Source organism: Passer domesticus, chromosome 1, assembly GCF_036417665.1.
Source record: "Passer domesticus isolate bPasDom1 chromosome 1, bPasDom1.hap1, whole genome shotgun sequence".
In the NCBI taxonomy this organism is placed as follows: Eukaryota; Metazoa; Chordata; class Aves; order Passeriformes; family Passeridae; genus Passer; species Passer domesticus.
Genome location: NC_087474.1, coordinates 19,432,945 through 19,454,219, shown reverse-complemented (window position 1 = coordinate 19,454,219; position 21,275 = coordinate 19,432,945). Strand labels below are relative to the sequence as shown.

General features: G+C 36.9%; 1 protein-coding gene across 1 annotated transcript in view; it reads left to right on the top strand.

Annotated features, from left to right (window-relative positions):
- The window catches only part of LOC135293972 (macrophage mannose receptor 1-like), a 52,202-nt gene that overhangs the window by 20,889 nt on the left and 10,038 nt on the right, over positions 1-21,275 (top strand). Inside the window, exons 8-22 of the mRNA XM_064408687.1 lie at positions 1,967-2,124; positions 4,725-4,838; positions 6,139-6,254; positions 7,578-7,726; positions 9,149-9,348; positions 9,941-10,065; positions 11,127-11,214; positions 12,123-12,267; positions 13,494-13,535; positions 13,653-13,816; positions 14,732-14,799; positions 15,771-15,871; positions 16,381-16,523; positions 17,214-17,328; positions 19,203-19,372. Coding sequence (XP_064264757.1) covers positions 1,967-2,124; positions 4,725-4,838; positions 6,139-6,254; positions 7,578-7,726; positions 9,149-9,348; positions 9,941-10,065; positions 11,127-11,214; positions 12,123-12,267; positions 13,494-13,535; positions 13,653-13,816; positions 14,732-14,799; positions 15,771-15,871; positions 16,381-16,523; positions 17,214-17,328; positions 19,203-19,372 — 1,898 coding nt within the window. The remainder of the gene's footprint in view (positions 1-1,966; positions 2,125-4,724; positions 4,839-6,138; positions 6,255-7,577; positions 7,727-9,148; positions 9,349-9,940; positions 10,066-11,126; positions 11,215-12,122; positions 12,268-13,493; positions 13,536-13,652; positions 13,817-14,731; positions 14,800-15,770; positions 15,872-16,380; positions 16,524-17,213; positions 17,329-19,202; positions 19,373-21,275) is intronic.

Sequence of the window (21,275 nt, the reverse complement as noted above, 5' to 3'; positions counted from 1 at the left end):
TCCATGAAACTTTTACTCTTTCAAAAGATATCCTAAGGAAAGATGGGACCTCTTGAGACATTAGGACATTTGATAGAAGTTAGGTTCTAAAGGAAACTAGTTGTATTTTCACCTTACATACGCAAAGTAGGTTATTTCATAGTTTGGTATCTCCTCGAAAGACCTTTTCTGAACTAACTGCTCTTCTGTTTTTGTAAAATTGAGTGTTTTTTAAAGGCAAATAATCCTGAAGGAAACCAGGCTTCTCACAAATGACACACTAGCTGCAACAGACTATTTTGAAAGCATTCTTTTCAGAGGAATAAAATTACAATAACTAAAGAAGCCTTTTACGACAACTTCTGACTGTCAGATGACCCTTGTTCACCACTGAGAGGAGAATACCATGTGTTGCAGTGACTAGAAAAATCTTGTCTGCCTCAGACCACTGCTGTACAGAAAGAACAAAAGTCTATCTTTGTGCCAAACAATTCACAGTCCCATGATAAAACAAAGGAAGAAGGGGTACAATGAGATGAATATTGTCATGGTAGCTGAGCTTTTGTTGGCATCACCCACAAAGGAGAACTTTAGAGAGGAACATGAAGAATAAAGAAGTGCATTCTGGATGTTTACACGGAAGTCCAGCATGTGACATGGCACAAATGTGGCCCAGTGCATGACTGAGAATGGGAAGCAGCTTTACAAATTGCTGGAAAAAACTTCTCTTGGTATTTAGTCATACAGCTGTAGAGATGATTGCAAAAAAGCAGCAGTTCTTCTAGTGAGAGAAAAAATGTTATGTAGGAAGAGACTCCTGGCTTTTTTTTACATTGCTTATTTAGATGGTTTTGATGTAGTTATTTTGTTGAAGAATGTTGTTTATTGTTCATATTACCATGGTGTGAGCCCACCACTGTAGGAGATCTGAGCATCGACAATGGCTCTCTGTGCTAAATGCTCAGTAAACATGGACAGGAAGATTTTAATAGGTAACTGAATAAAATATAAATTAAAGAGCATGGATGGCAGTGGGCAAGGAGGGAATGAGAACATGATGGGCAGTAGAATTGGATCAGCTTTCAATGTGTTACCAGAAGACAATTTAAACAAGGGTACTGAAATGTAATTTTGGGAGACTTCTGAGCATAAAATGCAGTCTGCATGAAAGGGTAAAGGTGTGTGTTTGAAAATGGAGCCTGAGAATTTGAGGGCTTAGGGGTGCAGAGATGGTAAGAAATTATGGATGAGCTATGAGGGCTGATCACATTTAGGTGTAATAAAAGCAAGAGAGTTCAGGGAGGGAAGGAGAAAGGACAGAGACTTGACTCTCTCTGTCATTCAAGTGACCGGCTGCGAGGGTGATATTTGCAGTATCAGTTGGCCAGAATGGGAAACCTCTCAGAAACAGTGTGAAGTAAATTCCTTGACCAGTCCTGCAGTTTCCTTCAAGACAAAAGCCAACAGCTAACTCTTTTAACTGTAAAGTGAATCCAACATTAATTTCACTTTATTCTGAAATAAAATATAGGAACACATATAATGGAAAAACTTGCAAGTATTCTGGTTTTCAGCTCTAAAAGACATCACTGGGTATCTTAGCATTAGAAAATAGGACATTTCTTTCTTCACTATACTAAAAGTAGGAGGAAAAGAGGAGGTAATGTTTTATTTAGGTGTTTATTCATATCTCATTAAAAGAATTTTGAATCAGAAAAGAACATGAACACAGTTGTGTTGCAGTATAACTCAGAAAAGGGAGTATTTTGGCTGTTTCTACGAAATTGAACACCCTTATTTTATTGCTACTTTGATGAGTGGCCTTTCCTGATGACTGGAGTGGGTATATGAGAATCAGTCTGACCTCTATGAGGCTGAGAACCCTAATTTCCTGGCTGCCTTGTCAACTTCCTGAGAATAATTTTTTTCTTTTCTGCAAAGAAGAAATTTCACATGATGTGACAGAATTGTTATTTGTATGTTTTAGAGCCATCTGATGAGCTGTGGATTGGGTTGAATGACCTCAAGGTTCAGATGTATTTTGAATGGAGTGATGGAACACCTGTCACCTACACTAAGTGGCTTCGTGGAGAACCCACTCATGCAAACAACAGGCAAGAGGACTGTGTTGTTATGAAGGGAAAGGTAAAGTCACATAGCTATTGACTAAATTGTCTTACGATTCCCTTTATATTTTTAGCTTTTTCTATGCAAGAGCAAATAAAAATAATTTTGAAAATGGGGATATTACTGCTTGAAGCAGCCTATTTTGGAGCCAGGAATTAATTTTTTGAGGAAGGATCTCTGTTTGAAGTTTCCAGAAAATTTCAGTGTCTTCCCTGAGAAGCAGACAAGTAGTGGCAACTGCCCCTAAGATTCATACTTCTGGATTTCAATTTGTGCATGTGGAGTTTTAAAAGAATCTTATAATTACGCCAGGAAGCAGACAAACATGTAAATGTGTTTCTTCAGGAAACTAAAAGGACATTTTGGATATGTTTGGCTTTTGTTTTGACTGAGTATGGGATTCATGGTAAAAAATTGCACTAGCAATTTTTGTTGATGCTAGAGAGAAGTACTCTCTTTAGAAGAAAACAGAAATCTTAATTTAATTTTTCTAGGCAAAGTTATAAATCTTGGATCTGGGTGGTTTAATTGCCATGTGTGTATCTGCACTGCACATGAAGAGCTATGAGGAATGTAGTAAATAGCAGTGGCATTAGTGAAAGCCCTTCCTGAGTGACTTTACCTACAGCTTAAAGGCTGCTTTGAAAGGGCTGTCTTCTGGAATCTGGTAATGATCAGTGACCTAAGAGTATTACAGGAACAGAGATAATACTGAGCACAAAAGTCAGTTTGTGTTGATGTACACAGACAGCTCTTTTTGTGAGAGTTAAAAGTATCAAACTTACCATCTCCTTTAGAGTTTGCCTATTTTATCAGGATGGAAAAAAGCAGGTACACATACCAAAGGAATTTTCTTACTTTGCAAAGGTAACAATGCACAACTATAAGCTGACCTTCTCAGTTTGTTGACATTTACCTGCTTAAGTACTTTGTGTTTCCATTGTTGATATTTTTGGGTTAATCAGTCCTTGGTGGAAGCCATCTGAATCTATCACTTAGTTTATGGAACAAAGCCTGGCCCTGTCTGTACCACCACCTTTTTCAAGGAAGCATTTGGGTTTAGCTAAGGAGAAAGTAAGAGAACAGAGATATATTTGCAAAAGGCAGCTCATAAGACATGGTAAGAAGTATCTAGAAATTACTGCATGAACTTCCCACTGAAGATATGCCTTACAGAAAGGCAGCAAATGTTCTTCCTGCAACTAGAGTCACATCGGTCAGAGTCAAGATGGCCACGATACACAGAGCATCACATACAATATCAGAATGCTTCAACCCACACAGGCTAACACCATACCTCATCAGAAGACACTAGGTGTCTGCCCACAGAGAATAACATCCCATCACATCAGAAGGCTTCAAACATCTACCCTTCTTGTTCTTTAGCCCAACCTTTTATACCCCTCATATTCATGCACTGCACCCGTGTGCCCTCTGTTCCCTTTGGTGTTGGTCAGTGCCCCTGGGCACTCCAGGCTCATTGCTGTCAGTGCTGCTCACAGCTGTGCCCCCTGGGGGTGAGCTCAGCCACAGCCCCACTCCCAATTACCACAAACTCTGTGCCTACAGATACCCACAGCTTCAGAGTAGATTTTCCTGTGTTGAAGAAGTCTGAAGGTTTTGCAAAGCTGGCTTCTCCCAGTCTGAGAAGGTCAGAGATTTGGGTGATTATTTGAAGGGTCTGCCAACCTTATGAGAAAGACATGGTAGGGAATGATGTGACAACCACCAATGGACTTTCCTTGCAGTAAGCACAGGACAGACACAAGCACCAGGTGAACATCCATGGCTTTGTTGTTGTAAGCAGAAGTGTTGAGCTTTGGGAGAGTTTTTCCTGGAAGCAGGGTTTGTTGAGTGTCCTGAGAACTTGGAATATTGTGGCACAAGTGTCTGTGTATTAAGATTATGATTATTTTACATTTTTGGCAGGGAGGGTGGTTTCAAAGAATAAAACAAATGGAAAAAAAAGTAATTGCCATCAACTGCTGTGAAATTACAGTTGTAGAGGTGTAGTCTTCAAGGCACAGGTGAATTGTGCACAAGTTTCTCTTTGTCTCCTAATATCTTAGTTCATCTGTTCAGTCAAAATGTACCTAAAATATTTTGGGAGCATGGTGTGATGTTCCTTACTTTCAGTACAACTTCCACTGAATGTCATTGTTTCTTCTGAGAACCTGCAGTATGAGGAATAAGGATATTAATTTTAACTTTGACAAAGAACTTTTCACATCTTCAAAGTTTTGTGTAAGTATTAACTAAGGAATGCAGTCCTCTGGTGTTGTTTTTTTGCTGTTAGAGTGCATTTCTCTAGGGATAGCTAATATCTCCCTTTCCTTCAACATGATTATTAAATCAGCAGTGTTTGTAAAGATGATATATTGCAGTCACTAACAAATGATTGCTTTTCAGAAGAATAAATAATCAAAGAAAGTGAAAGTCAATGGTAAATCAGCTCCAGAAGAAGTGAGATAGGAATGATGTTGGAATTAAGTATTGAACTTAGATGAAAGATTTTCTCCATTGAAAGCTAGCAAAAAATTATTAAATACTTGGAAAGAGAAACCAGCTTTTTTTGGAGGTAAAAGCCCAGTTGACTGAGATTCTGTTTGTATGTTCAGGATGGATTTTGGGCAGACCATTCTTGTGAAAAGAAAATTGGCTACATCTGTAAAAGGAAACCTATGTCAGATGCTCCTACAGAAGAGGAAACAATTGACATGGGCTGCCAGAGAGTAAGTGAACAAAAAGCTGTCTGATCTGAATAGGCTGCTAAGAATGATAAAAAAGAGAAACTGTCACCTAGGTGGCAGAAAAAACATGAAAAATAAGTTCTGTTTCGTCATAATCAGAAGAGTTTACCTTCTCATTTCTATGGCAGAATGACTAAATATGACTAAATCTAATCTGTGACTGTCATTTGGCACTTAATACTCACTTTCTTTTTCCAGAACTTAAACCAAATCTCAAACCTGTTATCCCTGAAGCAGACTATTTATCCTTGACTGGCATTCAAGCTTCCCTAAGGAATTTGCCTGTACCATCAGCTGCACTTCAGCTCTGGCTCCAGTTTTCTACAAAATTGTTCATAGCAGGAGGAGTGTCCCTGTCTAAATACTGTTCTCAGGGCTTTGCTGTTGTCCCTGGCAGTGCTCTCTACTTTGAATACCACCGCGAAAGAAAATTAATCTATCGTGCTTCTTCTGAATTGTCAGCAGATCTATTTTTTACTTGCTTGCTTTCTAATGACATAACACCCAGTAATTACAAAAAATTACTGAAATTTATTATGCCATAGGAAATCTTATTGAGTATTTGTTGTCCTTGAAGAAATTGCCTTTTCTTCCAAGTCTGCTTTACACAACTTCAGAAAAAGTATTTGATGATTATTCCCAGTATTTGTAAAGAGTACCTGGAATCCTTACAAGTGTTGGAGGAAATAAAGGGTTCCTCATACTTACAGATGTTATCATTGCCTACAGAACTAAGTGCATGCCTGTAGAAAAAAAAGTGTCTTAAAAGTGAGAAATTAAAAACAATCAGAAGAAATTTTTTGTGAACTGTGGCTGATCACAGCAAAGTTCTCTGAAAGCATGTTCCTGAGTAAACAGTATTTGAATGACAAAACTTTGGGAGTGAGTTTTGATGTTAACTAAGAATAAACAAACTTGTGTGAGATGTCATTCCCTTTCTGAAAATTCAAGCTGAAGGTTGCTTTTCAAGACTGTCCTTGTGATTTCATGATGCCTATGTCCTGGTTATAATCCTGTTCTGAGTGCAAAAATTGCACAGAAAAAACTCTCATCCCTTTGTGAGTGGAATACATTGATTGAAAATAAATAAGATATGAAAAATTGTTTTATGGAACAAAATTCTAAAAAGCTTTGATCCTACCTGCTTCCACTCTGAATTTTTCAGTTACATTGTTCCTTTGACTAGTGGTTAGGTAATGGTGGTACCAATCAGTTTTCTGTTTTGTTGTTTCCCTTTCCTTTTCCCTTTCACTCTGTGATCTCTTCACATTTATTTTTATAGGGCTGGAAAAGACATGGTTTTTATTGTTACTTCATTGGAAATACATTTGTAACATTTTCTCAAGCCAATCAAACCTGTGGAAGGCATCAGGCTTTTTTAACAACAGTTGAAGACAGGTATGTAAACATCTACTTGTCTGAGGGGGTCACATGAGGATTCGGCTTCTAGCATCACCCACATATCAGAATAAAGACTCTGACTGGCCAAAAATCCAGCTTCAGAGGACAGCTATCTGTCAATACAGAACTTCTCACAGTTTTTACATGTAAATTCAAATCCAGGAATCTGTTTAATACTGAAAGTAGGTCATGGCTGTGAAATCAGTATTGATATAGATGGTTTTGTCAAGTAAAAGCAGAACTATATCTTCTACTTCTTAATTGTGGTGGCTAACTTGAGTAAGGAATATGGAATCCAATTTTGATTATTAAATGAAGAGATATGGCTCTGAATTTCTTTCAGAAGGTAGTACAAATGAGCAAGATGATATAGTTTCCAACTATCTGGTCTTTGAATTGAAGTACTGAAAAAAAATTAATTGAGAAATCAAATTATGTAAAGCACTTGCTACCTGAAAATCTGGCACAGTCCAGGTTCAGTGTGTGCAAAATTTCTGGAGAAGTGGTGCACATTACTCTATGAGAAGTATAGGAAAAATAAATAATTTAAGAAACAAAATATTTTTCTTGCAGATGACTTGATGCTTTACACAATCTCTTATTTGTTTCTATATAATCAAAATTGGTATGTTCTACTGTGAGAGCTCCAGCTGTCACAAATGGTGGCTCTATAAACATAGCACTGCAGCTGCCATAAAAATGTTTTAACATTAATGTGGCCTTCTGACTACACCTTGTTAAGAGGAGACTTTTTTATTTGCTCTGATTTCTTAGGAGATGTTTGTTCAAACACCATAGTGAACTATGACAGGCTTTATATCTACATAGGTTTGTTTGCTAAATATAACTTGACTTGCCCAATCATTGGATCTAATTTACAGTGTTCTTTAGTTTTATAATTTAGTACCATACTTTAGTCTCTAGTTTTTTTAACTTCAGTAATGCTGAGATTCCTTTTTCAGTTATGGATTTGTCTGAAGCAAGAAGTAATGAAATACAAGAGTACTAGCAACTCACAAAATAACTGGTATAAAACATAAGGAATGTCAGGTTTCTTCTTTACCATCAATTTCCTCTCAGTCAAAAATTAGGCCATCTTATTCACTGGGCATTTGAGAAAAAGCAAAATACTCTGATATCAAAGCTTACAAAATATCTGTTATTTAATGGTTTTGTTATATTCTTTTCTTAAGAAGATTCATTCAAGCTAGGCTTTCAAGAAGGAGCAGCTGTAATTCTCAGAAAATAACAAGCATTTTGCAACTTTAAAAAATAAATTTAACTTATTAAATTTATTATTAACTGATTTCTTTTTGACAGGTATGAACAAGCCTATCTGACCAGCCTGGTTGGACTGAAAACAGAAAGATACTTTTGGATTGGACTTTCAGATGTAGAAGAAAAAGGAACGTTCAAGTGGTCTAATGGTGAATCTGTCTTATTTACACACTGGAATTCTGAAATGCCTGGTAGGTATGACTCTGTGCTATTTAATGGGTCCAAGGCCCAAAATAAGCTGCTCACTGCTTGAAGATTTTTCCTTAGCGATCTCTTGATGACATAATGGCAAATGGCTTCCAAATACATCAGGCTGCTCTCCCCAAGAACCCAGTGAGGCTGGTAAGTTCCTGCCAAGTGCAGGAAATGAGTTTTGAGTATGAGTTTGGGAAGAAAGTTCTCATTGAGACCAAGTCTCTGATTTACAGCTGTTCTGGGGAAGTCTGTGCCTGTACTGCTGTGGAGGAGCAACCTCTGCAGGCTTAGTGACCCTCCTTGGAAGTCCAGCTGCATCTCATAGCACACTTGTTCACTGCACATTCTGAGTGTGAGGGATATCAGCATGCATGAAGCATCTCCAAGTCCTAGAGAAAATGGGATTGTAAGGCGTGACAAAAGGACCAAAATATAACAATGGGAGGTCATTTAATCTGACATGATCACAACAGAAAGTGGGTGGTTATTGGTGTTCAAAGTTCTGTTATGTTGCATATGCCTTTCAGGAGGTCCTCTGATTCTGTTTAATTCCAGTATCTAATTGCTGATTTGAATGTATCAGGTGAAGTTGTAAGGCTGTGTAGGCTTATATAGACCTAGTTAGTTCTTGAAAATTTTAGGTCAAACTAGAAAAACATTGAGAAACTAGCTCTAACTACATTCAGTTTTAGGGGAGAATTTCTTTCTAGAGATTCTTTCTTGATCTAAGCTTATGATCTAGCTAGGGTCAGCCACTGCAGATGATTTGGTGTAAGGCATAATTCAGTATTTCAGAGAGGATGAACTACAGATTTTTTCTCCTTTTTTTTTCTTCATGAATTAGAATCATAGAATCACAGAATGGTTTGTGTTGAAGGAACATTTCAAGACCATCTAGTCCCCAGCCGCTGCCATGGACAGCTTTCACTAGACCAGGTTGCTCAAATTTAAGTCCCACCTGACCTTGATATCTTTCATGAACTGGGCATATACCACTTCTCCAGGCAACCTGTTCCAGTTACTCACTACATTCATAATAATAAAAAAATTAATTTCTTATGCCCAATCTGAATCTACCTTCTTTCATTTTAAAATGATTGTCTCTTGTTCTGTCGCTATGAGCTCTGGTAAAAAGTCTTCACCTTATAAGCACTATTTAGTTATTGAGTAGTCAACGTAATGTTTCCCTGGTGTCTTCTGTTCTCCACGCTGAACAACCCCACTCCCTAAGTGTCTCTTTGTAGGAGAGGTGTTCCAGCCTTCTGATCATTTTTGTGGTCCTCCCAGGGACCTGCTCTAACATAAGAAACATTTTTGACTCTCTACAGTGACTTTATTTCTGCCAGGATAGAAATGAAAATTTCTATCTTCTTAAAACACCGTAAATGGCATTTTTGTGCATTCCTGTTTACAATCAGGAAGAAAGCCAGGTTGTGTTGCCATGAGGACTGGAAAAGCAGGTGGATTATGGGATGTAATAAAATGTGAAGAAAAAGCAAAGTTCATATGCAAAGTGTGGGCAGAAGGAGTGACACTTCCACCAGTTCCCACAACAACTCCTGTTCCCCGGTGTCCAGAAGGCTGGGAGTCAAGCAATCGTATTAGCTTCTGTTTCAAAGTAAGTAGGTTGGTTATTTCTGCATTAAGGTAGTTTCTATTTGCTTCACATACATGTGATTAGCTCAATTTTCCAGAGCATAGTGCTTATAATGCCAAGGTTGCAGGTTTGATCCCATTATGCACCATTCACTTGAGAATTGGACTTGACGATCCCTGTGGGTCTCTTATAACTCAGAATATTCTGTAATCCCAATAAAAATTGGCATATGTGTGTCCTATTGTTTCATAATCTTTTTTCCAGATAATCTGTAAAAGTCTTCTTCCTTTCTAATGAAATGCTCATGGCTTTGTTTATTCTGTTAAAGACTAATCTTCAGGTTTGACCTTTTGTTCTCAAATTCCAGTTCTGGTTTGTGGTCTGGTTGTTGTCTTGCAGTAGATGCTCCTATCAGCAATGCAGTGTGCTGATTTGACTTAAAGAGATAATTCCAAGCCTGTGTTTCACAGAGAACACTGCTAAGCCCTGTACTCAGAGTTTCTGTAATCCCCACAGAATAGAATTGTAAATCAATTGCTTTGGGGTAGCTAATATTTCTTGATCTTGTGCTCTATATGGTCCGTTTTGTCTGATGCCGAGACGGTCTCTTCAGCCTTTTTCCAGAGCAGAGCACAAGAAGACGTGGCTGGAGTCGCAGGAGTTCTGCCGGTCCATAGGAGGAGACCTGGCCTCCATTAACGGCAAGGAGGAGCAGTACGCGATATGGCGCTCCATCGCGTGAGTGTCACTTCAGTCACCTCCAGAGCTTCCGGAAGTATTTCCTCTTGGCTGTTTTTGCGTTTGCTTCTGCATAAGCCAGTCTGCTTTACATGTCTGTGTCAAACACACAGCAAAAGCGTAGAGCTGATGAAGTGGTTGTATGACCAGCGCAACCACCTCAAAAGCTAGCGCTGAAATGGTGTTGGCAAGATATCTAGTTAAGGCAACATTTATCATCTCAAGTAAAGCTATGTACTGTGGAGTTGTTGATATTATAAAATTACTACACATGCCAGTCGTTTTCACGTAAGTGTACAAAAATGGTAACAGTTTAATAAATCTGGATAATATGTTGATTTTTTGTCACTTTTATGAACTAATAAAAAAGAGGAAACTTCAGATTTTTTTTTTTCTTACATAAGGAAGGTAAATAAGTTTAGTAAGTCCCTGGACTGCAAAAAACAGGTGTGAGATTTCTAAATAAGATGAAAAGCTAACACTTGCAATGCGACCAGAACAAACCAGGCTCAAGGATCTTGTACATCCCTGGCTAACCAAGAAGCAAGACGGAAACATCATGGCCCTGTAAAATGTTATGACCATACTAGAATCCCAGTTGTGTATTTACAGTAAGGAAGAATTCTCAGATGCATCATTGCTACAATTTAACTGAATATATTCAGATTAATCAGTAAAGTCTGTCTGCTTGCAAACAAGGATTAGTTGATGTTTTTAAAATGTGATTCAAATGCAGAAAACATTGAAAGCTGTAAGTGCCTTTACAGAGAAAATGAGGAGTTGAGAAATGGAGCAAGAGTATCCAGTGAACCATTATGAAGGTATTAAGCCACTTTATGTACAGGAGTTGTATCTGGTAGTTTTCTTGATCTGTATTTCAATCTGAGTTAATGCATAATGATAACAGCTAGAAGCAGCTGCATTTTAATTTATTTCCACCTTGGTTTTTATTGTTTTTAACAGCATTAAGTTATCATTAGAGAACTCTTAACTGTAGTAAAGGATAGATTGTTAAAAATATTGTAATGCCATTATTAGTATTGGTACTTTTTTTTTTTTAGAAACAATGGCTATTACCACCAGACTTTCTGGATGGGTTTATACTACTTGAATCCAGATGATGGCTTTGCTTGGAGTGATGGATCTCCAGTGAGTAATTTAATTTTCCACAACTGTTATTTTGCATTCCCTGTGCTTCTTATTTATGTGTAGAGTGTGTGTTTCTGTGAATTTTCATGCTTAATCATAACCCTCTGTATTGTGCGTTCTTTAGGCAAACTAATGAATAGCAATTTCATGGCTTGATATTTTTGGCTAAAATGTACTTATTTTTGATAAGAAGATACACATTGAATCAACAAGGAAACTAAATACATACAGACTAAAAGGATATTCTTATGAATGTGAGGACTTTTTCTGTAAAATAGTCCTTCTTTAGTTGTTCTTTTCTTTGCACATTATCTGCAATGGCTTACATTCCATAGAGATGAAGACTCTTTTTAATGCCAGTTGGACTACTGCATTTTAAACTAAGGTATAAAACTGTAGAAATGAAAGTGATTTTGGAGATGTAGGTCTGCTTGATACAAGGTTGGTCAAGATATATTGGTGGGGATTTACAGTACAGAAACCTGAAACTGGATTTTATATAGGAAAAATAAAATAGCAGTAATACCTCTGAGGCAAATGGCAACATTTTTATTGCATCTAAATGAAATCCTATTCTACTCATATTGTATATTTAATTAGTTTAATATCAAGATGTAGCATGCCCCAGCATTGTAATTAAACGTATTTTGAAGCATTTAGGTCCCATCAAAAATGTTTCTGTGCTTCCAAGTGTGTACAGAAACAACTGTTACCTAAACTGCAATCCATTTGCAATCTGAAAAAATTTGAAATGTCAGCATTTGCATTAAAGGATTCTCATTTCCTCCTAAGTTTTTAACCTGACAATAGGAACAATTTGTAGGTCTGTGCTTTGATGCTGTCTGCTCCCCCTCTCCCTTAATTTATTTCCATATAACACAATCTTCACAAAACTTCTTCTGTCACAGGTGAGGTATGAAAACTGGGGCTTTGGAGAACCAAATAATTATCAAGGAGTTGAACTTTGTACAGAGATCAGTGGTGATTCCAGCATGCTTTGGAATGACAGGCACTGTGATTATATGTATGGATGGATTTGCCAAATAAGAAAAGGTATTGCTCACTCCTGTGCATTAGTGTAATAAGATATTCTTGGTTGACTTTTATCTTCATTTTAAGAAATAAAAAATTTGAAAACGTCTTTATAAGAATAGTTCCATCCTTCACGTGCCTCAGGTGCTGGTTTTTCTGATAATAATGTGTAGTTTAAGGATGGATCTTGGATTCAAGATACTTTATTTCTATATTCACATGTTGATTACTTGCTTAATTCTCATGAAATATGTGTTTGGATGCTTTTTATTTACTGAAGATATCAAGACAATATTTATAATTTAGAGAACACTTGAGTTTCACTGGCAGTGCATCTATCTAAATTTGAGCTTTTTAGAAAGTGCAGCACATTTAAGTGTTTTACTGCATTCTTATAGTGGGATGGAGAGGAGCAAAATAAAGATCTTGCATTAGATTATTGACAATAAATATCAGCTCTGCCTTTTACTGGTAAGATAATTTCTTAGACATAGATTTTCTTAATAAATGTCATTAGTAGTAAGATTACATTTTAGTACAGAACTAATTGGTAAGCCTAAACTGACAGAGTTTTTCTGTATAATAAATTCTTTTCCTGAGATACTAATGATGGCATCTAAGATCCCATCTCCATGATGCCATAGCAAAAACAAACAGGAATTCTTTAGCCTAAAGTTTTTCTTTTCATTAAGGACTACTTAATTTCTTGAGGTCTTTTCCAGTGAAATTTTATCTAGGGAAATTTGTAAGATCAGGATAGAAATTACTCTCAACCAGAGGAAGATGGAAAGAACCTCATCCTGTAGTAGTTAGGGAACCCCATCACACAAGAACCCAGCCTGCATTCCTGCTGCCTCTGGTTTAAGTCAGAATTCAAGTATTTGTGGCCAGGGGAAGAGAGAGAGATGGAGACCCAGGACAATTGTCTTAACAGAGTTAATGCTTTGGGACATAAGGTTTACTGCTTTCAATGACCAAAAAAAGTACTTGATTCAGGTAAAGTTACAGGTATTTATAATACTTTGCATGTAAGGAATAGCCTCAGGGAACAAGACTGCATATTTAAAATTGAATATTATACCAAAAATAGGAGATTTAGGTTATTTAGTTCCTTCTACATTTTGGTGTTGAATCCATTGCTAACTGTGAAAGTCAGTGTCAGTACTAAAACATGCTTGTCAGTCACAGAAAATATCTTCTCTTCAGACAGAAAGTATAAAATCATAATAAATATTTTTTTCTCACAGGGGCAAGTGCGAAGCCTGAACCAACAGAATCCCCTACACCTGGTAGGTATTACTGCTATTGTTCTTTGTGTGTGTTTGTGTTCAAAAGCATTAAAATTTGATTAAAGAGGACTCTTGTATCTCAGGAGCAGAATAGTTAGCTTGGCAATTATCTTACAGAATACAGGACTACTGAGGATGGATGGATTATACACGAAGACAAACAGTACTATTTCAGCACGGAGACTGTTCCTATGGAAAAGGGTCGTGAGTTCTGCAAAAAGAACTTTGGAGACCTTTCTGTCATTGAGAGTGAAAGTGAAAGAAAGTTCCTCTGGCGATATGTAAGAAAAATCATTAATACTATGGAATAAACCATCCAAAACAAGTGAGCATGGGCACAGATCCTTTTCACCATGGTGTTCTCCCCTATAAATTTTAATAGTGAACTTGCTGTTACACTAAGCCAGATTAGTATAAAGAATAATCTAATGCTAACTTTTAAGGGATCTGTGGTTTTATTTTAGCAAAAAATGTTGCACTGATGAGTTATGATTGTGTAGGATATCTTAAGTAGTGGATCAAAGCAACAATTGACTTACATGCAACACTCAGAACATTTGATTTAGATCTTACCTGTTTATCTGGGCTATTGTCTATGTAGCAGTCCCTTTTTGGTCCGCAAGTTTGCTTCTTTGCCTCCTTCTTATGAGAATATAATTATGGAGAGAGAAGAAACTGGGACATGGATTCTGCCATGAAAAAGACCTTTGAAATCCTATTTCCTATATAACTGGAATTGTTTGCTTTTTATGCTGGCTGAGGTCAACTTATTTTTAATCAGGAATGTGCTTAAAAGTTATATTTTAACTACACAGAACATTTCCTGAGCTAGCTGAAGAGTGACAGTGAGAGGACACAAGGACATGTATCAATATATATCCAAAATGTAGTAAGGGGCTTGTCTTTGCAAGAAATTAGTCAGCTAAAGTCCACTGCAGAGACTGTGCAATAGCTGCTATTTCAGTGGCTTTTGAGTAAAATGTGGGAGGTGCTGATACAGTGACCACACTTTTTGGCCAATGGTGAAGTTTGACTGTGAGCTGTCAGCTGTGAGCTGCTTTACCTTAAATGTTGTAGCTAGAGAATATATCCAGTTCATATCCTCTGTCAGTTAGAGGTATATTACTCATCAGTAACATAATAGGTTTATATGACAATAGAGGGCATTTGTACAATTTTAATTTTTTGCATTCTAGATGTTGAAAAATGGCAAAGAGGATGCATATTTCATTGGTTTACAACTGAGTATTGACCAACGTACAAGGTAGGTAATACCCAATTTTGAGTCATAATTCAAAAATGATTGTATTCCCAAGTGGTTTAATTACATCTTAATTTAGCTCTAGATTATCCAGAAGAAATGCTGCATGTTTCCTAAATAGAATTTGCTCAAAGCTAGACAAAAAATTACATTACAGCTAATGTATTTTGAATTTTTATTCAGGAATTCTAGTTTCCTTTATTACGTGATTTATACTGAAAATATAAATAGATGTTCTAACTGTAAATATATAAGACTTTTTGTAGGTAAAAATGTTCTTTTACCCATCCTTAACTGTTGAGAACAGACTCTAATAAAGGAACAAATGAAACCTATTTTCTTTTTCTAGAACAATGATAGCTGTTGCACTGTGAAGTCAAGCAGGTTTTCTGCAAGCCTTTCTGAATGTCAGTATGCAGCACCACATTGTTTTTGACAGGTTATGTTTATTTAGGCCTGGATTCAGTTCAGTCTGTGTTTGAAGTGCCAGGATAGATGCCTAGTAGTTCTCAGTTCTCCTTATAGTCCACAGTAACAGTGAGGGACATCCAGAGGATAATTAGGATGTTAGGTGAGCCTCTGAAAATGAGGTGTTTCTGCCTTGCTGGTTTTTTAGGGACCCTAAGATGAATATACTTTTAAGTACCTTGTGCATGTGTCTGAAGGATGAGCCTGGGCACCTGTGTCACTTGCAGACCACTAGAAAGATGTGTTCTAATAATTTTCCTGGTTACAATTTTGTTCTTCATTGCCTAATCTACATGGATGTTCAGCTTATTCAATGTTGGTATTTCACCTTGTATGTCTTTGAGCAGAGAGTAAGTTTAGTGTAACTAGTAAAGAGGCAATTGGGTCAAAAAACCTTGTACATTTTACTATGAGAAGCTATATTAAGCATATTGAAAAGTTACTTTTTAACATAAAAGAAGTTCTATTTTATGTTAAAGAAGCATTTTTTAATTGTTTTTCTTAAGCTGGATGGATGGCACTCCAGTGAATTATTTGGCATGGGCACCACATGAACCTAACTTTGCAAATAATGATGAAAACTGTGTTGTTATGTATAAGAATTTAGGTGAGTTTTGTATATGCTTTCATGAATTTCATTATTTGTGTGTTTGCATCACAACATTTTTTCTTCTGAGAAGCACCGTTTCCTCCTGTTTTTTCTTTTTTCTCTTTAGGAAAAGTAATTTAAGTAGACCATAATATTACTTACATGACTTAATAGTTTCATACTCTTGTGCTTATCTGAAGCCTAACATGGGGAAGACCTGATAGAGGTCTGTGGCCAGCGGTCTATGGTTGTAATTGCTTGTTTATATTTTTTATTAAAATTGACCTAATGTGTCACTATGAAATTTCTAGTACCTGGTTCTACAAAGTTGTTAACATTCTGTAATTACAGTATGTATAAAGTGGCATATTTTTCCTAGACACTGATATTGAATGATAATAAACTGAGAGACAGCTTTGATCTTATCTTTCAACTAAAAGCACTGTATGTGAGAATGACTGAAACAGATTTCCATTAACAAACTTGAGATGTGCTGTCATACAGTTCCCCATTTATCTTACACCCAGGATTTTGGAATGATATAAACTGCGGCTATCCAAATCCCTACATATGTGAAAGGCACAACAGTTCCATTAATTCAACTGTTCCTCCAACAACATTTTCAAGTCCAAGAGGATGTCGTCCAACTTGGCTTTCTTTTCGTAACAAGGTACCATAACAATTGTGGTCTTTGCTGGATATTTGGCAAAGCATTAAATAGAAAACAAGTGAATTTTTAAATCATATTGTTTCTTATTAAAATAGAATGTTATTTTTATGCAGAGAGCTATGATACATGCATGCTTTTCTTTGTTTGCCCATCCATTGTTTTGCAGGAAACATGCTTTTCTGATGCTTCTAATGAAGCAAGTTCAGTCACAGTTGATGAAAGACAATTCTCTAGTCAGCTTCTCAGATGTTTTGATACATATTTAGTCAGTACTGATGCCTTGATCTTGGTGTTTTTTTAAGCAAACCATAATCCTTTTTACTGACTACATTTTTTCTTCCTTAACTTTACTAACATGGTATGTGTTGTAGAATAAAATTATTAATCAGGCAGACTAAGATCAGTCATGCATAACTTAGCACTGTTAGCTGTTTACAGAAAAGTCAGGATTTGCTAATTTTCTAGGGATTTCAGATCAAATCTAGTCGTTGAGTAAAACACTTTAGTGAGACTTCTAATTTTATATAGAACTAGGACCAACACAAAAGCTCATTGAAAGTTGAATGTATTTTTTCAGATAAATGCATTATTTTACTGCCTTTTTCCCATCCTGCTTTGTTTAAAACAGTGATTATCAATTGAGGGATATTGGAGTGAAGATAATATATAGTGAATTTGTTCATATTTTAGTGTTACAAAATATTTGGATCTACAGAAGAGGAACGTGTTACTTGGCATGCTGCACGAACAGCTTGCATGAATTTAGGAGGAAACCTGGCCTCGATCCCTAATGAACAAGTGCAAGGTACTGTGCACAGTTTTGTAGCAACTAGAGGAGATGAATTTAATCCTTAAAGGCTGGCTGGGGTTTTTGGTTTTTGTCTGAATACAAACAGATTTGAATAATGATTGCATATTTGATTTTTGTTCTAAAACATATAATTTTTAGAAATCTACAATGAGGTCTTCACTTGAATTTACCAAATTTTAGTATTGGCTCAGAGATATATATATATGCGTATATTGTCCTGGCAGCCAAAGCAGTGTTTTTTATTTCTTGCACATGATGCCAGCTGGACCCTGCAATTTCCATTCCAAACAATGTGGTTTCACTAGGTGGCATTAACTTGCTGCATGGCTTTCCTTTTAAATCAAGTATAACACCTTATAATGAGAACCTGCCTGTGGGCAACTTGAAACAGGCTTGAGTGCTCACACTCATAGCCAGAGCTCTCCACACAGGAGTGCCACTCTTTTCACTGGAGGAGCTTATTGCAATGAACCCAAGAGCTGCACCCATGCCTCAGGGAGATGAGAGGGGGGAAAGCTGTTCCATGCTTGGATAAACAAGGCACACGACCAAACTAAAAAGGGGGGAAGATCTTGATAGATGTTAGATTGACTCTGACAGACCCTTTTTTAAGGCATATTGTTTTATCCTACATGTGAATGTGATGAAAAACGAATGCTGCAAAAATTTACTGTCTGTGAACTCAAGAGAGCACATTGAAAACTCAACCATTGTAAAACAGTGCATTGAAGTCTGAGCAATTAAATAGTTTTAATTTAAACTGCTGATAAGAACTTAGTACTAATTATGTTTTCCACTTGTGACGAGATGCAGAATCAAGCTTTCATTTTTTCAAACAGTTATATTCTTATTCTACATTATTTCTGCAATGGTTAATTCATGCACAGGACTTGAAATCTAGGTAAAAGAGAAATGAGGAATGGAGCTATTAGAACAAAACTATTATCATTGCAGGAAGTGCAGGCATAAAGGCTCAAGTTCCTGTTACAGTTTTTGGCAGGACAACAATGCCAATGTTTGGCAAAAAAATCGACAGGTTTCATTTCTGGAGGAGTAAGCTGCATACATTTAAAAATGCTGACGGAAGGTGAATAATTAACAGAGCAGGCAGAAATTATTCTTTTCAGAGGAAAAAACGTTCATAACCATGACTGCAGCAGTTGGCAAAAGCCATGGTATATTCATTTTATCACCACATTTGATGTAGCATGGATTAGTAGGTCGAATATAATTCATAATGGATGAATATCAGCTGACCTAGCCTGCTCGATTTGTGAGCTAGCCACCTTTAGCTAAGACACATCAGCACCCACCTGGACTGTGCAAAGCAGTGATAATTGATTTGTTTGTGTTTAATAGTCTTGTTAAGTGTCATTTGATGCATGTTTCTTGTGTATTTTTCTCCCTGCCAAGGCAGTGCAGGCTGTTGCCCAGCTGTCCAGGGAGGGAGGAAACACTCTCATGGTTCTGGAGCAGCACTGCTTATGCAGATACACAAATGGCAGGAGCTCGGTGGTGCTGTTGTGTCACTGGGGGGCAACCACTGCTGTGGGATAACCAAAAATGTCTGTGATTCCCACAGCTGTTAATGTCTTGAACTAGGATTAATGTCTTGGGACATTATAAAAACAATTTCTGTTATGGTCTTGGGGTTTATTCCAGTACCAGCTTAGATACACAGATAAAGTGTTTTGCCCAAAGCAAACTCAGCATTCATCTCCTTTTCATCTCACCTGCTTGTGTTTTCAGCAATGGAGTGTTCTGTATTTCAGAAAAAGTATTTAATATCACCAATCTCAGTGAGGCCAAATGTTTCAACTGTCCTGTATTAAAATTATTTCTCTTTTTCTTTGCATTTTTTTTTCTAGCTTTCCTCACCTTCCATTTAAAAGATTTTGCCACTGAGACATGGATTGGATTAAATGATATAAATCATGAAATGAGGTTCCTCTGGACAGATGGAACAGGGGTTTACTTTACAAACTGGGCCAAAGGCTTCCCGTCGGGACATTTGGGTTTATACGCGTATAGCGGCCAGGTAAATAGCAATCACAAATTGTTCACTGAAATTTGATTTTATAGAATCATATGATCATTTATGTTGGAAAAGGCTTCTAAGATTGTTCAGTTCAACTGTTAACACAGCACTGCCAAGGCCACCACTAAACCATGAACCTAAGTGCTGCATCTACATATCTTATAAATACCTCCAGAGACAGTGACTTAAACACTTTTCCCTGGGCAAACTGTTCCAACACCTGAAAGCTCTTTTGGTGATGACATTTTTCCTAATATCCAATCTTGCTGTGTCAACTTTGGGCCATTTCCTCTTGTCCTGTCACTTGTTATACTAGGGAAAAAGATCAATACTCACCTTGCCTAAGCCTGAATTCATGCATTGGTGATGATTTTAGGTATGTCACTGCTCGAGTTACTACTTTGATACTTGTACACATGTGGGATATAAATGCAGGTGGAGTGAATGCTTTTCAGCCCTGTGCAGTTGCTGGCTGTATGTGCCTGTGTCAGGATCCGTGGAGTGCTCATAAAAAGCCTTGTTTCAGTTTTCAGTTCGTGAGGGCTATACAGCTTTTCTGTGCAGCTTGTGTTCTCTCATGGGCTGTGTAAAAGGAGCAGTGCTTCTCCTGCCCCGTGGCATTTTCCCAAAAGCACAACAATGAGAACATCCTCCTGGTCCTCTGGTGGCAGCTGTGCCGGAGCTCCGCAGGTTTCCCAGCTGGCATGCAGTTTGCAATAGGGCAGTTACAAACATTCCCCTGAAGCAGGTGTCTTACTTGTAAAGCAAATAAGCAAATTCTGCCAGTCACAGCTGCAGAAAGGACATGAGTCTATAAAAAGACAGCTATGCAATTTTTAAATGGAAATAACCCCGAATCACCAGAAAATCGCTTTCTCTATTTCTCTGTTAAACAAACTGATCTGATAGGTGGCAGAGTTCCTTTCTCTCTTATCATGTGTGTGTACTCTGGAACTACAGCACTTTATAGTGCTAGCTCTACTTCTCTTGAATGATGTTTTTAATGTAGAAATTTTATTTTTATGCATAATATCCTGTTCTGTATCTTTGAAAGTAGCATTAGTGAGCTTCTAATCTCTAAATAAGGAAGAAAATTAGGTAGAATTTGGATTTATAAAGCAAAATATTTAAAAAATCCTACTTCTCAAAAAAAAAAAGTTTGTCTCTTTTTATGTCAAGTAATAGGATTTTATGAAGTCTTATGTAACAACTTATAAAGTCCCTTTTACTTAAATTTTATATATTTTTAAGTTTACTTGATCATAGCAAAAAATATTGTCATAGTCAGTAAAAATTAGTACACAACTGATCAATTTGAAAGATTGAAATCCAAATTGTTTTCACCCAAAAATGAAGTAATTATCTGAACATCTTCTCATGAACAGAAAAAAACCCCAAAAATGTAAACAGTAAAATAAATATGGATGTTTCATTGCACAAAGCCACTTGTAACCCTACAGGCTTTTGCACAAATCCCTGTTTATTTAATATGTGCTAATCTAATTTCTGGTTATTGAGTCCATGTCAGAGAAGTTGAAATGTCACACTAAGGCTGGTACTGACAGAGCAGTGGCTGCCTTTGGGCAGGAGCTGTTCTAACTTTGCTGTGTGTACTATTACAGCCTGAAACAATAAATTGTTGCATTGCACTTTAAAGGTTCTGCTTTATTTCTGGGGCAAAGTTATCCAGTCTTTTCTACAATGATTGATCTAATTTCTCTATAAATTTTCTGTGACTCCTCTCCATGCTGTATGCCTGGGGATTGCGGATACTAGAATTTCTCTGTTCCTCTTACACACCTCAAGTGATGCAACAGAAAGTAACAAGGAAACTTCTGAAGTGTGAGAAGAACAGAACTTCCACATCACTTGTGTAACTTAAAACTTGTGCTCTCAAATGTTA